This window comes from Rana temporaria, chromosome 5 (assembly GCF_905171775.1).
Source record: "Rana temporaria chromosome 5, aRanTem1.1, whole genome shotgun sequence".
Lineage (NCBI taxonomy): Eukaryota > Metazoa > Chordata > Amphibia > Anura > Ranidae > Rana > Rana temporaria.
This window is the reverse complement of record NC_053493.1, coordinates 314616036-314633689: the sequence shown is the minus strand read 5'-3', so window position 1 is coordinate 314633689 and position 17654 is coordinate 314616036. Positions and strand designations below refer to the sequence as shown.

The window sequence follows — 17654 nt, the reverse complement described above, 5'->3', positions numbered from 1 at the left end:
TATAATGAGCCTGTATTTCTCAATAAAGGGTCTATTCCTGTTGAACCTCAAACAGAGCTGTGTGTCTCGTTAATGGGGGAATTTGTATGGGTCGTGTACGCCGGATTGTGGAGTGTTGATAGCTGCCTTGTGTTCGGGAATGGAATATCCTAAACGGCTTTAACCCCTGACCCATTTGGGGTTCAGTTACACACAGTAACTGGTGGGGCGTGGCCGGATGTGATCGAGGCAGCACGCACTTCTCAGAGGCTCTGCTAATCCTGACCTTATCCGTGTACAAGGAGCGAATATACCCGAATCCCAGTGTCACCATCGTCGGGGGGGAAGGTGTCCGGATCACAAGGATGTATCCTGCGGCTTCCAGGAAGCAACAGAAGGCTGCTAAAGACCAGTGCCAGACCCTCTCCCTGAAGGACGTGGAGCATGACTCCGCCCCCGCCATTTGTCTTCACAGGATTCAGCAAAGCATGGCAAACAGACAGCAGCAAGGATGGAGGCGTAGGGGATAGCAGTGGAGCTGGGTGCAGATGCTGAGCAGGCGGAGGAGCAACTGGTGGCTGTGGATACGGATGCTACCACCAGACCAATCCTAGAAGCCATAAATGCCAGTAAGTCTGAACTGATGGGGAGGATTGATCACCTCTCCTCAGAGTGCACGCTGATTAGGCACGACTTGGACAAAATCTGTGGGAGGCTTACCACAGTGGAATCCAGGGTCTCAGATGTGGAGGACGCTTCTCACTCCCAGGGGGCACATCTGGCTGAACTGAGGGACCTGGTGCGTTCCCTCCAGCGCAGGGCCGACGACGCAGAGGACTGGCAGAGGAGGAACAACATCAGGGTAGTACGCCTGCCTGAGGGAGCGGAGGTGGACAAGCCCGTCGTGTTTGCTGAGGCCCTTTTCAAGCAATTGCTATCACTGAAGGACTTACCCCCCACATACGTTGTGGAAAGAGCGCACAGATGCTTACCCTAGGCCCTTCTTGGTCCGGTTCTTGAATTACAGGGACCGGGACATGATTTTGTCTCAGTCCAGAAAAATGCCAGAGCTCAAATTTGAAAATGTCAGGGTGATGTTCTTCCCGGACTTCTCAGCGGCCACACAACAGCAACGCCGTTCATTCAATGATGTCCGCAGGCGTTTAAGGGATAAGGAGATACACAATATAGTATGCTGTACCTGAGTAAGCTTAGGATACAATACAAGGGCAGTGTGAAATTCTTTGACAACCCTGTGGAGGCAAGTGACTGGCTTGACAAGGAACTTTCCTAATCTACCTTAGTACGTGAGGCCTACATACCTGGATCTACAGTTGCACCTGTTGTGCCTTGTTTTTTTGTACTTCTGTTGCAAACCTCTGACTTTCTATGGCTGCAATGTTATCGGACAGTTTGCATGCTTGCCTGGAGTTAGGCATGTGGGAAGGAACTCCTGTGCAATTACGGGTCTCCTGAAAAGGTGTGGCAAGCCTGGTATAAATCGGATAGCAAGGTAGGATAGGTTGAACAAGCTTAGGATCTAGGAATACTCTTGGGATGTCATAACTTTTGGGTGTTCGACTCTCCTGGGCGTAAGGTAGTGCCAAGAGTGGAATGTCGGAAGGGAATTGGGGCTCGATTCCTGGCATTGGCGTGCCTAGCGCAGTGGTGAAATGGCTACGGAATAGGTTCCATGGGTGAGACACCAGTAAACAAGATCCCTAATATCATCCGGGTTACTGTTCTGTGACAGGTGGGGGGAGGGGCGGGGGATGTTGGGCTATAGTCAGTGGACTTTGTTAGTTTGATTGATGTGTGTTTTTCTTTGTTTTCTTGGGCTCTGCAAGGCCACAGTGTCGGGCGTTGCCAGACTGGCAACACGGATGTTATATGCTTGATTTATAAACTTAATAAAAAGAAAAAAAACTGGTGTGGCGGTGATTAGGAAAAATGGGCTCCATTCACAAAGTGGTATCTTACCACATACGAGTTTGCGGTATAATGCCGCACAACGTTTTTCAATACGTTTTTTTGGACATTCACTAAAAAAATGCTACTAAAATACTGCATGAGTTATTGTTGTTCAATGAAGTCATGTGGCATTTTAATAGTGCCGTCTGACAGTTGGAGTTCCACCCAAAAATCCGCTGTCCAGATCCCCCCCTCCGGTGTCACATTTGGCACCTTTCTGGGGGAGGGGAAAACAGATACCTGTCTAATACAGGTATTTGCTCCCACTTCCGGTGAAAGATTACCACGGTATCCACGGCGATCTACCACATGTCCAGCCCCTCCTCCGTCCCCCCACTCTGTCTTCTGGGAGACACACAGGTCCCAGAAGACAGCATAGACCATTCAGAACGTGCAGCCCGACTCACAAATGCGCCGTATGGAGCCATGCTGTGAAGCCGCAAGGTTACCGGTAGCACCTCTCCCTTTTGACTTCACCGACCGGGGCATGCTGGGTCGGTGATGTCACGGGGTGGCTTGGCTTCTTAACGAATTGACTTTCACTTTTGTTTTATGTTGTATTTTCAGAGCATTTTTGCTTTATGCAGTAAATACCGCATAAAGCAGTAGTGAATTGACATTTTCAGGATCGTATGTGGTATTTGGTAAAACCCCTAAATACCACATGCGATTTTGTTCTGTGAATGGAGCCTGATATGACTGGTGGCGGTTTTTGGAAGAAACTCTAATCCAATTAGGGGTGGGACCCAAGATGCTGAGCAGGATCATGGTGTTCTACTTGAATCCCAGAGCAAAAGTAAGAACAAATGGAATGCATTCCAAATATATATATAAATCTCAAATGGTACTTGACTGGGACGTCCTCTGTCTCCATTGTTTTATATACTGTAATGATGGATAATCTCACTACAGCCATACAGGAGAACAGGGACATCCAAGGGATACATATTAAAGGGAAAGAATATAAAATGGCAGTATATGCAGATGACTTGTTAATATGCAGTATATTACTAATCCAGTTATAACAATACCAAATTTAATAAAATAATTTAAACAATTTGGAAGATTAAGTAATTATAATGTGAATTACGATAAATCAGGAATGTTAAATATATCATTAACAGAAAAGGTACAGACACTTCTTCAAAAGGACTTTCCCTTTAAATGGAAAAAAGAGGCAATCAAGTATTTGGGGATATATATCCCAACTAACTTGAATAAACTAAAAGAAGTGAATTATACCTCAATAATAAGGAAAACTATAAAATCGTATAAAAAAATATGATAAAATAATTCACTCATGGATGGGAAGAATTAACGTAGTGAAAATGGATATACTGCCAAAACTATTCTATATATTAATGATGCATCTACGAAAAGCTATGGCAGGTTTTATTTGGGCTAAAAAAAAAACACAAATAAAAAAATTAACTTTAATTAGAACAAAAAAAAATGGAGGCCTTGCGCTCTCTGATTTTTTTAAGTATCTACAAGCTGCATCATTGATCAGGATAATAGACTGGTATCAAAATACAGGAAATAAGCAATTAATATAGAAGAAGATATTATAGGAATACAACTTAAAACCCTTCCATGGATTAAACCTCAGTTCCGACCCGAGAAAAAACGATCTTTGTCTCAGCTACCCTACAAATATGGGATACAGTATTAAAAAGGTGCAATGAGCCCATTGTTCTCCAATCCGGAATTTCCACCTGCAGAAAGAGTTAAAAAATGTATGAAATGGAATAGTTCGGAGACTACGAGAATGGCCCAAATCCTTGTGGATGGTAAATTACCAAAACCACAGGAGATGGGACCGGAATATAAAAACAAATGAATAAAATACCACCAATTAAATACATATATTGACTCAAAAATAAAATTATCAGTGTTAAATAGACCATTAACCGATTTTGAACAATTGCTAATAGAAGATCAAAAATAGACTATAAAAGCCTTTCTAAGGTCTATAAATTATTACTTCCCTCAAGACCTATTAATGAATTGGTATATATGAGAAAATTGGAAGAGGAGGTAGAAAATCCAATATCATTAATAGAATGGGAGAAGGCACTGTTAAAAATACATAAAACATCGGTAGCAGTTAAACATCAAGAAATAAAATATAACATTTTGATGAGGTGGTATTGGATTCCAGTGGCCCTGAATAAACTAAATAAGGAGAACACAGAAACATGTTGCAGATGCCTTAAAGCGGGATTCCACAAACACTGTAGCTGCTGCCTTTTAACAAGGACACTTACCTGTCCTAGGCGCCCGCGATGATGCAGGTCCCCCGCCGCCATTCTCACTAAGGGAAACAGGCAGTGAAGCCTTGCGGCTTCAATGCCCATTTCCTACTGCGCATGCACGAGTCTCACGCAGATTTGTGAATGGACGGCTGCTCTTTGGGATTACACACAGCTCCCAGAAGGCAGCGCTCCCCATTCACCAGAAGACAACGTGAGGAGAATGCGGAAGAAGACCCACCGCAGATAAGGAAGAGGCAGATTCGGAACATCCGCATAGCAACCAGTATTTCGGGTGAGTAAAAATATATATATATTTTTTTCAAATTTTTTTGTAATATTTTTTTTTGTTTTTTAGGGTGGAACTCCACTTTAAGGATAGGGGAACAATGGCTCATATTTGATAGGGGTGTTGTATGGTGAGGGCTTACTGGAGTAGAATATTCAAGATATATCAAAGTGTCAGGATCAGAGATACAACCAAGTATAAATGTTATAATATTATCTATAATACCAGAAATCAATAAAAGCCATAAAGTCTGATATCTTTCATCATATAACAACGGCCAGAATAATAATTGCCCATAGATGGGGGAAGATAGTAACCCCTACATTAATGGAATGGGTATGTGAAATGAACAAAATACAACATATGGAAAGACAGACAAGGAACAAAGGTTTTTTAAAAACCGAATACCAGAAATGTGGCAACACTGAGACAAATTTCGGTCCTCAACTAATCTAATAAAATATTTATAAAGGGGAACATATCACCCCATGGAGGGAAAAATGACAAAAAGTGAAACATTTCAAGGGGTGTGAATACTTTTTCAAGGCACTGTATAGCACACCCAGCAAGAAGAGATTGATGTGGTCCAGTGATAAAGTATGTTTTTCATCCACTGCACACTGAAACTTTGTATGCTTTATATCTGCCCTAGTTTTTTATGCAAGTATTCTGTTTAATAGGACTGTCAAACTACTGTTGCTGTGTCATTTTAATTGGCTCTACTTTTGCCCCTTTCCAGGTTAGTTCAGTTCCATGCTGGCAATTTATTGCCTGGATCAGTCAGATGATGGCAATGCTTGATAAGAAGGAAGCGATTGCAGTACAGTTGATAATAGAAGAGATTGCTGATCATTACCCCCAGGCGCTTGTGTACTCTTTTATGATCAGTGGGGAGAACTATAACTTTGAGGGCACAGTGGACGGGCACAGAAATAAAGAGTTTGTGGAAAGGTAAATATGCACAAATATTTTGTTTGTTACCATCAATAATAGATGTGTGTACAGATCAAATGCTTGCTATGAAGTGGTTAGTGGTCATTGTCTTCAATATCCCATACTCAAACATTAAAATGATCTTTTCAGTTTTATAAAGCCCTCAGTTTTCTAAGCATTTTCATAAGTTGGTTTAATCACTTAGAATGCAGCTACTTTATCTTTTAAACCTTTGCAATGTACCCAATTTAGGCCAATGTCATGACCTCTGCCCCAGGCTTTCTTTTTTTTTTTTAAGATGGGTCTTTTCTATTACAGAATCCTGTGGAGTAGGGATGGGCTCTGGCGTGTTCACACACTCCACGTGCAGAGCCCGTCAGGAAGTCTGCACGGCGCTGCGCTAATCACAGGCAGGGAGACATATTCTAGATGCTCAGCTGGAGAGATTATGACATATCTCCCTGCCTGTGATTAGCGCAGCGCCGTGCAGACTTCCTAGCGGGCTCTGCACGTGGAGTGTGCGAACACGCCAGGGCTCATCCCTACTGTGGAGACACTTTTTCATGAAGTGGTTATAGCTGTGTCTCCCTACACTGTGTGCATCAATTGGAACATTGCTCCTCCCACTTCCTCCTGATAAAGATGCGACCCCTGACACAATTCTCAGGGCGAAAACCCATTTCTGCTGTTTGACCAAAATCATGCAGAGAGCTGAGAAAGAAACTGCTGCTTCCTTCTGTGTTCAGCCATAGAGAGAGAATACGGTGAAAGAGTTATAAAATAAACTTCTCTCAGCGTGTGTTTAGGAGGCGATCAATCTCCTTATCCGAACAGGTCACTCTATTCACATCACGATTCACTGTGTCTGGTCAAGAAGCCAAAGCCTCACGCTGGGCAACAATTGATGTAGATGAGACCCCTGACACAATTCTCAGGGCGAAACCCATTTCTGCCGTTTGACCCAAATCATGCAGAGAGCTGAGAAACAAACTGCTGCTTCCTTCTGTGTCCAGCCATAGAGAGAGCCCAAACCCACTTTATTGGTCCTTTTAAAGACAACATGACATCACACACATAAACACATTTGATTGGTTCAGTCTATACATAGTCCCTTATTACACGCCCCTGTGATGTCTGTTCTTGGCATCGTGGCACATGTTTCAAAGTCTTTGGGGGCCATCTTCTTCACTCGATGGGATGGGCCGGAAGGAGGGAGTTTAGGAGTGCAGTAGAAGGGAGGGATAACAGCTGTTTAGGAGGGGTTTGGAGACATCTGTTTTCACTCTTAAATCCTGGCCAAGATTTTAACCCTATAATGTATTTTAAGGAAACTAACAGCATTGTAACATATTTTCACACATACATATCTAACATTTGAGTAGCTCAGGAGGAAAGTAATCATAACACAAAAATATTCATTTTAGTACTTCTATCACACTCCCCTCTTCAGTCTCCAAACTAAGAGACTGACTGTGGACTGCACTGTCCACTGTTGGCTATTTCCATGTATAGACTGGAAGTTCAGGGAAGCAGCACTCAGAGAGCGGGAGCCATCAGCATTGAAAGTTGTAAGAGCTAAAGTAAGAAATTTAACACATGGCTTACTGAGGAATGTTCATTTTATTGTGCTCATTGTGTTGAGCTAGAAACACTAATGGTTTAATACTACTTTAAAGGGCAAGACCAACCTGTAGTGGGCATATACTTACCCCCTTCCTGACTGTTCCGAGAAATTTTCTGTGTGGTCTGCTCTTTAAAATCCTGCACTATGGACCCTGCCATTTCTTTTTGTAGTGTATAGATGTTTCATTAGAATAAATGATGTTCTTGAAGTGAATGTGCAGGGCCTGATAGGTTGGGGTTTGCAGTGCAGGACAAGGCTGTTTCTTTTGAGGTTGGATTCATGTTTTATGTGCATGCAGCATGTAGCAGACCTGTAGCTGTGAATGAGCCCATAACATTTCCCTTTGTCCTTCACACTACTCTAAAAGGCATAGATGTAAACAAGCTAATCCAGCCACATAGGAAATAATAGGATTTCTAGTTGACATTTTTTTAAATTCTTTATTTAGACAGGCTTTGTGTTGTACAGGACATCCAAAAGAACTATAGACAGAAATTACAGGGATTAGTAACTAAATATGACAAATACAGCATGTATTCATTGGATAAAGAAGAAAACAGTTGCGTTACAGAAGCAGTATACACTGAGTGCAAGTCAAAAATCACCTGTGCATTTGTCGTATAACTCCTTCCAACCAAAAGACAAAAGGGAACTCAAGGATGACTAAGAATCTACAGTAAATAAAAAGCAAACCAAGACATTTCTACTGGGAAAATGAGGGAGGTAATTATATGAGAATTGTAGGGGAAGGGGTTCCTGACCCTCGGTAGTATAGAGAATCCGAGATAAGCTTTCAATCTGCTCTAGTAAGTAGAGTCTTACCTTCCTCTGAGAAATTAAAGGCCGCCCAGTAGAATCAGGTTTTCTTATAGATGTCCTGCTTATTTTATAAAGAGAAGAATAGATCTTACAGTTAGTATCCTCTACTTTACGTAGCCACATGGAGATTGAGGAGGGGGTTAGGGTCTTTCCATTTCAAGGGGAATAGAGGCTTTAGCTGCATTCAGAAGATGAGGCAGTATGGGCAGGGGCGGCTCTCTAATTAGGCAAAAAATGTGGTCGCGTAAGGCCTCGCGGCCGCCTAATTTGCCTGATTTGTGCATGGGAGAATGGGAGGGAATGTCTCCGGGGCAGTGTCTCCAAGTTATTGTCATAAAAAGTGTTTGGGGACCCGGGTCCTGCCCCACTCCGCACCCCTCTCCTGTACATACCACCCTCCTCCATACACACCGCACCCCTCATGTACATACCACCCTCCTCCATACACACCGCACCCCTCATGTACATACCACCCACCTCTATACACTCTGCACCCCTCTCATGCACATACCACCCAGCGCCATACACTCCGCACCCCTCTCATGTACATACCACCCACCGCCATACACTCCACACCCCTCTCATGTACGTACCATCCACCTACATACACTCCGCACCCCTCCATACACTCCTCACCCCTCTCATGTACATACCACCCACCTCCATACACTCTGCACCCCTTTTGGTTTCTTTAGTGAGATATCAGGGGTCTCTTTGAAGTCTCACTATTGAGACAAATAAAGGGACTGAGGAAACGCATTCCCCAGTTCCTTTCTCTGTAACCTCAGCTGTAGTGCAGATGAATGAACAGGAGACAGAGACTCCTATTAATTCATAACCAAGTTTACTGTGCTTCAGTTATGAATGAACACAGTGAGTGATCACTACCGATCACTCACTGTTTTCTTTAAGTAAAGATAGGGGCTGGTAAATGACATTAACCAGCCTCCATCCTGAATATCCCCCACAGCAGTCAGTGTAAAAGTGTCCCTTTACATCAAAAGTGCTTTTAAACCAGCTAGAAAACAGTGATAATAAATTAGAATCACTTGCAGAATTGAGCGATAGCGATTTGTGTGGAAATTCGTTATCGAACAATAAAAATAATGACAGCGACAATTCTGCAACTGAGCAAATTTCTGTGTTTTTGATTTGATTACATTATTGAATAATTTTTATTATAATTACATTATTATTTGTTTTAATTATTTATAGTTATTTATTATATTGTAATTTATGATTTCTTGTTTCAAACTTTATCATACCCGGGATGTGTACTAGACTCTTGTTTTGACAGATTTAAGTGAGTTATTTCTAAGAATTACAGGCCTACAATATAAAATGGCTAATTTCCATGCAAAATAATTGTACCGCTTTCAAGATCTAAAACCAGAAGGAATCAGACCAGCAGGGAGGTTAAAGAGACGTCAGTGGTTTCTGAAATTCTGAGGGAGAGGTAGAGTGCAGAGGAAATGATGTAGCTGCGAGGCCCTCCGAGTGTCCAAGTGGTGGTGTGGTCTTACATTCATTTTTATGTAGTAAAATGCAATGGTTTTGCAATAGTATTTCCTAGTAATCCCTGCTGCTTGGGTTTTTATTTTTAAGAATTCGAAACAAGCTGGATAAAAATGGATTAGCTGGAGAATTCATCAAAGCCCTGGAGCAACTGTCTAATCCTGCCTTGATATTACAGGTAAATTTTGGGCGTCAAAGTGCTTGACTTCATTATAAGAATGCATACAGATTGCCTTATTTGGATAACGTTCTCTCCAAATTACAGTGTTTAACCACTTAAGGACCGGACCAATATGCTGCTAAATGACCCAAGGGGTTTTTACAATTCGGCACTGCGTCGCTTTAACAGACAATTGCGCGGTCGTGCGACGTGGCTCCAAACAAAATTGGCGTCCTTTTTTCCCCACAAATAGAGCTTTCTTTTGGTGGTATTTGATCACCACTGCGGTTTTTATTTTTTGCGCTATAAACAAAAATAGAGCGAACATTTTGAAAAAAATGCAATATTTTTTACTTTTTGCTATAATAAATATCCCCCAAAAACATATATAAACATTTTTTTCCCTCAGTTTAGGCCGATACGTATTCTTCTACCTATTTTTGGTAAAAAAAATCGCAATAAGCGTTTATCGATTGGTTTGTGCAAAATTTATAGCGTTTACAAAATAGGGGATAGTTTTATTATTATTTTTTTTTTTTTTTACTACTAATGGCGGCGATCAGCGATTTTTTTCGTGACTGCGACATTATGGCGGACACTTCGGACAATTTTGACACATTTTTGGGACCATTGTCATTTTCACAGCAAAAAATGCATTTAAATTGCATTGTTTATTGTGAAAATGACAGTTGCAGTTTGGGAGTTAACCACAGGGGGCGCTGAAGGAGTTAGGGTTCACCTAGTGTGTGTTTACAACTGTAGGGGGGTGTGGCTGTAGGTCTGACATCATCGATCGAGTCTCCCTATAAAAGGGATCACACGATCGATGCAGCCGCCACAGTGAAGCACGGGGAAGCCGTGTATATATACGGCTCTCCCCGTTCTTCAGCTCCGGGGAGCGATCGCGAGGGGACGGCTAGAAACAAATAGCCGCACCCTCGTCCCGGATCGCTCCCCGCAGGTTACCGCCCGCCGCATGTACCGGTGGGTACATGTACGTCCCCGCGGAAAGGCGGGGGACGTACATGTACGTTGATGTGCCTGTCCGTGCCATTCTGCCGACGTAAATGTACATGCGGCGGTCCGGAAGTGGTTAAGGGTGATTGCTTGTAGCTGTAAATTATATAATGACTTCAGCTACCAGTGCATTGAGTCCTATTTAACTTGGGCTAACACATTCTGTTGTAATAACAGGTAAATGTTATTTTTTCTGTTACTGAAAGCTCTTCATTCCCAGTGCCATCTGTTGGAAACTAATAATACCACCACATGAATGTATGCAACAGCTCTACATCCTTTCATAACTCTCCCATCATTCTCCTTTACACACTACCAGCATGTTTGGACCCAATGACTTATGGGAGACCTCAAAGCAGCAGGATAACATTTTGCTCCCCTATGTAATCAAACCTATTTCTGTGGTACATTGTCAATGCATTTTGGAAGGAAATTTAATGTTGTGATTTGGAAGACATTTAATCATTTTTCAATACAATCTGGCCCTGCCTGGCTAGATTATTTATGCTTTTAACTATGTCTAATTTTCTGTCAAAATAGCGAATTTGCCATAATATATGCTTAGTAAGGCATTGGGAATCCATGACCTGTTAGATATTCATCTTGTATCAGTTGTTTTCATTGTAGGTGTCCCATTAGTCTTATTTTGGGCATTTTAGGTATTGGGGATTACTATATTAAACTGCAGTTAACACTGCTCTATTTTATGTCAAATATTATATTTATTTTCCTTGTATTGTATCTACACACAATGGTATGAATACATGCAACATAAGTAGCTAATTGGTTCTTTTTACATTAAGGACTGGAAGGATGAAGTATTTTTTGAACTATCTAAAGGAAAACCAGAAAAAAGGAACATTAGGGAGTTGTATAAGGAGATGCATTTAAATTTGTGCAACACGAAGAACGACTTCTTTGGATCATTCAGAAAGAGGTTTGCAGAGGTAGGTGATTTGTGGTGCAATTAATAAGGATTGAATGGTGTACATGACGCCATTGCTAGCCGCCGTAATTGTTTGCCTAAGAGATTAGGAGAATAATGGCTTTGCCTAAGGGACAGATCTTGGAGCACTGTGAGGGAAATCTCACGATCAAGGTCCCTGAGAAAACAGCTAGGTTTTCATTTGCAACAATCATTCAAAACTCAAGTGTATATTTTAGGGATTGTGTATTATGTTATTGTTTATGTATATCTCTTTATTACCTAACGCTCATAAAGAGGAAACTTTAGGTGGCTGTGCTGTAAATTGTGCTCTAAACTGGAATGTAAGTGTGCAGACTGAAAAACAGAAATTGCAGATTACCCCTTATGTACATGGGCACAAAGAATGCCAATATACTATGGATACATTTTCTTATATATAAATAAGACTTCTATTAAACTATTTATATGCATCAGTACCTGGGATTTTTGTAAAGTTTAGCACTATTTTATAAAAATTGGCATGCAATTGTGCTTGCTTTATGCTGAAACCCTGAACGAGCTTAGAATAATTTTTAATCCAGGGCTATATATTCTTTTATATGTAAATATGGTATATCTTTTATACAAAACTCTATCTAAGCCTAACCCGAATTGTTATAGAGGAGACAATATACTGTATGTGCAGACAGTTAAAGAGTAACCATTTGTCTTTACAGAAACATGGAAAGGAACTGGACACATTTTGTGGAAAAGATGGATCCCAGCTTGTTGCTATGAAAGCTGAAGCATTCATTAAAAAATTTACTACAGTCTTCGCAGAAATTAAAGAACAACCAAAAGAGCCAGGAAACCTAAAAGAATATTCTCCATGGATGACCAATTTTAAGCCAGAATTTTTCATAAACGAATTAGAGATTCCTGGTCAGTATTTGTCTCCACCTGTATTTCACAGGACACAGGGCATGTTTATGATCATGACCACTGGGTTATGCTGCCATCTTCAGGTGAATAGACACTGGTCAGAAAAAAAGCAGGGTTCCCTATCCAGGCACCACCCCTCCTAGCATAGCTTATAATAATTTAGTTATGACCTAAGGACAAATAATGTGTCTTTGAAGTCTCTCTGAAAATTCCCCTTTGTGGTGTTTGCCTGTGGTTTTATCATGGATTAAGGGAAAGGCTTAATCGTATCAGTTGCCTGTGGCCATGGGGCCCAGAGAGACTTGCCCCAAATCCAGTTATGCAAGAATGAGGATGGCCTGTAATGTTGCCAATCTGCACTGGATCCTAAGGGCAGTGATGGGGTATTTGGTATCCAGTTAACATACTGGCAGGGTGTCACGTGACCACCCCCTGCTCTCCTTCCCCGATCCAAGGACTGCAGTGGGAGTGGCTGATATTTCCCTCTGATATCAGCCAGGTAATGTGAAAAAGGTTTGTAGCTGCCAAATTAAAAAAAAAACGCATATACTATGAAGTATAGCTTATTATTACTAAGGGGCTAGCAGGTATTCTGATCAGTAACGTTATTGCTGCGCTGGATAGCAGCAGGAGGGGAGGGGCATTTTTTTTCAGCTCACACACAGGAGCTGACAGGCGGGGAGAGGGAGAGCAGCCAGATGATGGAGGCACGTAAACTGACCATGGTATCAGCAGCCATAATTACCGTGGTCAGTTTACATATTGGGACACAGGAACAGACAGGATCAACCAGGTTTTCTACAGCATACAAATGGACGAATGACACCGCACAAGCACTGTGCGGTTCAACATGCTTTAACCACTTAAAGGGTTTGTAAAGGTACTTTTTTTTTTTTATCTTAATAGCTTCCTTTACCTTAATGCAGTGCTGTTTTCATGTCCTCATTGTTCGTTTTTGCTCTTAAGTTGCTGTAATTCTTCTCTGATCTCCACACTTCCTGGTTGTCTGTTGCCTGATGACCACAGTGCTGGGAGCTTTCTCTCTGTGGTCACTAACTTCAGGGAGGTGTGATTACTGTGTGTCTAGTTTCGTTTTCCAAACCATCACTGCTCTATGGCTCTGTAAGGCAGAGAGGCAGGAAACAACATGCAAAAACTAAACTAGAAACTACAGGTACATTATATGATTGATTTTTTTATCTATTTTTAATTGTTTTTAAATGGAATCAGTTAACTATTATGTCTCTATACCCTGTAAACAGTAATTTCAGCAAAAAATATTTATTTTATTTACAACCCCTTTAAGAACTTTGCCTGTTTTTCAGATTTGGTGTTTACAAGATTAAAAAAAAATTTTTTTTGCTAAAAAATTACTTAAAACCCCCAAGCATTATATATATATATATATATATATATATATATATATATTTTTTTTTTTTTCTAACACCCTAAAGAATAAATTGGCGGTCATTGCAATACTTTTTGTCACCTAGTATTTGCGCAGCGGTCTTACAAGCGCACTTTTTTTGGAAAAAATTCACTTTTTTAAATTTTTGTGAAAGATAATGTTACACCGAGTAAAATGATACCCAACATGTCGCGCTTCAAAATTGCGCCCGCTCGTGGAATGGCGTCAAACTTTTACCCTTAAAAATCTTCATAGGCGACGTTTAAAAAATTCTATAGGTTGCATCTTTTGATTTACAGAGTAGTTCTAGGGCTAAAATTATTGCTCTCGCTCTAACGATCACGGTGATGCCTCACTTGTGTGGTTTGAACACCGTTTTCATATGAGATCTGAGGTCAAAAAGACTTCAGATCTCATATGTAGACTAAAATGCAAAGAAAATAAAAAATTTGTCATTTGAAAAAATTACAACAAAAAAATATGCCTTTAAGAAGCATGGGCGGAAGTGAAGTTTTGACGTCGCTTCCGCTCTGCTATGGAGACGTGTGGGGGCCATCTTGCCCTCACTCGTATCCCAGCAGAGCAGGAGAGAGGACCCGATCGCCTCCGCCGCTGTCGACGGCTCCGGTAAGCGGCGGGAGGGGGGCCCTCTCCCGCCACCGATAACGGTGATCTCGCGGCGAATCCGCCACGGAGACCACCATTATCGTTTAGAGGACCGCTCACTGAAAAGATGGATATCTCGGTTGTGGCAGCGGCTGCTGCCGTTACCGAGATATCCATCTTTAAATTACCGACGTATATGTACACGAGCGGGTCCTTAAGTGGTTAACCACTTTTTTTTTTTTAGGTAAGGAACAGGATCTTGTTTTGTTTTTTTTTGGTAACTGCCTCTTTGTTTGGTGGCTCCCCATTGATGTGGCAGTCTTCCGTTGTATTCCTATTTTTCTGAGATGCCTAGGCTGTGTAAGGGCTGTTGCTGGCAGTTATGTTGGGCCGCCTGTGTGAGAGCAATACACTGCTGTAGTGATGTTCTAAATAGGTGGGACTGAACCATACTGTGCCCCCCAGGAGGCTGGAAGCTAGTGTCTGTGTGGACTCTTTTGTTGAAAGATATATTTTTTTTACACCTTGGCTGACATTTTTTATCAAGCTCTTACTGCTTATTGTCTCGTGGCTCGCTAGCAGTTTCTCGATTGGTTACCTTCTGTTTACTGGGAACCATACCTGGTCCCCGCAGACCCTGTTAGCTTCTGGCACTGGATCTTGCATTTGGTTCAACATGTGTAGTTAGCCACAGGGTGGTATACAGGTCCAGGGCTGTGATCCTTACCTATGGCCTCCATACTCATCAGGGGTATGCCTATCATGATAGGCAAAGCCTGGAAACCAGGATAGATCCAGTGACCTGGATAAGTTAAGGCACATCAGTTCCTGGCTATGCATGTTTAGGGATTATTGCTTATATCTGTAGTACATACTACATTATCCCATCAGACACACCCCAGTGCTAAGCACACAAACCGTTTTGAAGGTGCAGCTTATGATGTAATCAATTTTTTTTGTGTATTGTTACCTGCTTGTTATTGTCTTGGTTTATTCAGTGTAGTAGGTAATGTTATTATAGCATTACCTATTTACATTTGGCAGTCTTTTTTTCCACCGTACTACTGAAAGTTCTTCTCTGGCTAATGATGTAGTGAATATATGACTCCTAACTATGCACTTCCAGTCTGCATTTTTAGCCAACAATGCAAGCTGTTTGTTTGCTGTCTCACCTGTTGCCAAATACCTCAGAGACACAACTGTGGCAACTCTGTTATTGCCTGGCAATTCCTTCATACTGGACACATTGAAACACCTCAGTCCGAATTCATTCTGTGAGTATCCCACAAGGGAAGATCCACAGTTAGCAGTGGTGAGCGAAGAAGCATTTGGGCAAATGGCGTGAATGCCACAGCAGGCCCTGAGGAAACTTCATGTTCCTTTCAGACTGATCGCTCTTCTTTTGTTTTTAAAGCAGGGTTCAACCCAAAAGTGGAACTTCCGCTCATTTGTCTAGTCTCCACCTTTGGTGTCACAATTTGTACCTGTCTTTGTGCAAGTATCCTGTTCCCACTTCTGGGAGTCCGCACCCGACTCATGACGTCATTGCGTGGCTCCCTCCTCCTCCCCCTGTCCCTGGGCCAGTAGGATAGAGGAGCGGGGCCTCGCGCATCCGCAGTAGGGTTCCCGGCGTGAAGCCGTAAAGCTACACTGTCGGGTTCCCTTACCCGCAATGGTGGTGGCAGCACCGAACAGCTAATGGAAACATCAGCTGGGGTGCCGACATTGCTGGACTCCAGGACAGGTAAGTGTCCCATTATTAAAAGCCTGTAGCTGCTGGCTTTTAATTTATTTAATTATGTTTGGGCAGACCTCCGCTTTAAGCAGGGTATTACACTGACACTTTATCTCCCTGATTTGTACTTGTCCACAGACACACAATATGTAGCCCGTCTAACTAAACCTGTCGGAATTCTCTACCATGTCTAACCTAGTCATCCTTTCATGGCACACGCTCCACTGATGCTCACTTTTCTCTCTTTCAGTTGATTCCGCATTCTTCCTGGGCTCCTTCCCCTGGCCCTTTCCTATTTGAAATACTTGGGTCTGATCCTGACATTCCCTCATTCATCAAAATGTTTGTGTGTGTGACTGGTCCCATCAGGAACATAGGTTCAGAAACATACTCAAGAGTTACTTGACCAAGGTCGCTAGGTTAGCCCCACTACCTAAAGTCCTTTAACTCCTTCGTGATATAATGCATTTCTCCCTGGCTTACAACCTTCAGACTCTGCTCTCAGCTCTACGGATTGCCAAATATTCATGGGCTGAAAAAACATTCTGCTCTTGCCTTCTCCAAAAGCCTGGCCGATTGTGCCAGCCACTTTCCATTCATTGACTTGGTACTGTATAAGGCTACATCTCCAAGTTTTCTACAATCTGTAATAAATGAATGGTATCCTTGGTGTATGATGGTAATTCCATCACATGTGGCCTAATGTGTTGGTCAATGATCTGGCTAATTCCCTCTGGGATACATCCATTTCTGGAGATAATTGGTCTTCCGGGTGGATTTTGTATAACTTTATGCACTCTGGGTAGTGCATAAAGTGTAGGCAGACGTGGGTATTTGGTTTGAATAAATTCCCACATATCTCACTAGTGATTATTCCCTTGTTTAGGGCTTCATCCATGAGTGAATAAAAATCCTGATTGAATCTGTCAACTAAACATGAAGGGATTTTACGATAGCATTTGGTGTTCAAGATTTTAAAACACATATTTTCATATTTCTAATTGTCCATAGGAAAATGTTGCCCCCCTTTATTTGATGCCTTAAAGCGGTTGTAAACCCCCATCTACTCTCCTAACTAGTAACACCTTCTTAAAGCTAGTGTCCCGCTGCATCCATCTATCGTTCTCAAGTAAATGTCACTATTCGTTTTATTGTTTAAATCCTTACCTTTGTGAAGTCTCTTTCCTCTACTATGCCGGCGCCATTGTTCTTGTGGTCTTCCGCATCTGCTACAGTGAAAACTTCCGCCCACAGTTGATTGCGATGGCTGTAATCCCGCGCGTGCGCACTATACACTTCTCTGTTCTCTGTTAATTTACTTTTATATCTGTATGCAGCCCTAGCTGCATCAGTAATCCAGGCTTCCCGCTCTGCAATCTGCTCGGTGGATTTGTTTTGCACCGTCTTCCTCCTTCATACCTTGTGACGTAAGGAGTCACAAGGTAAACATCCATGAGCCTCTGCGGGCGGGGGGAGGAAATAACGCAGTAAACCATC

The 17654-nt window shown here is 42.0% G+C and overlaps 1 protein-coding gene across 1 annotated transcript in view; it reads left to right on the top strand.

Moving 5' to 3' along the window:
* The window catches only part of PRKDC (protein kinase, DNA-activated, catalytic subunit), a 677570-nt gene that overhangs the window by 591114 nt on the left and 68802 nt on the right, over positions 1-17654 (top strand). Inside the window, exons 75-78 of the mRNA XM_040354170.1 lie at positions 5231-5442; positions 9473-9560; positions 11363-11506; positions 12204-12408. Coding sequence (XP_040210104.1) covers positions 5231-5442; positions 9473-9560; positions 11363-11506; positions 12204-12408 — 649 coding nt within the window. The remainder of the gene's footprint in view (positions 1-5230; positions 5443-9472; positions 9561-11362; positions 11507-12203; positions 12409-17654) is intronic.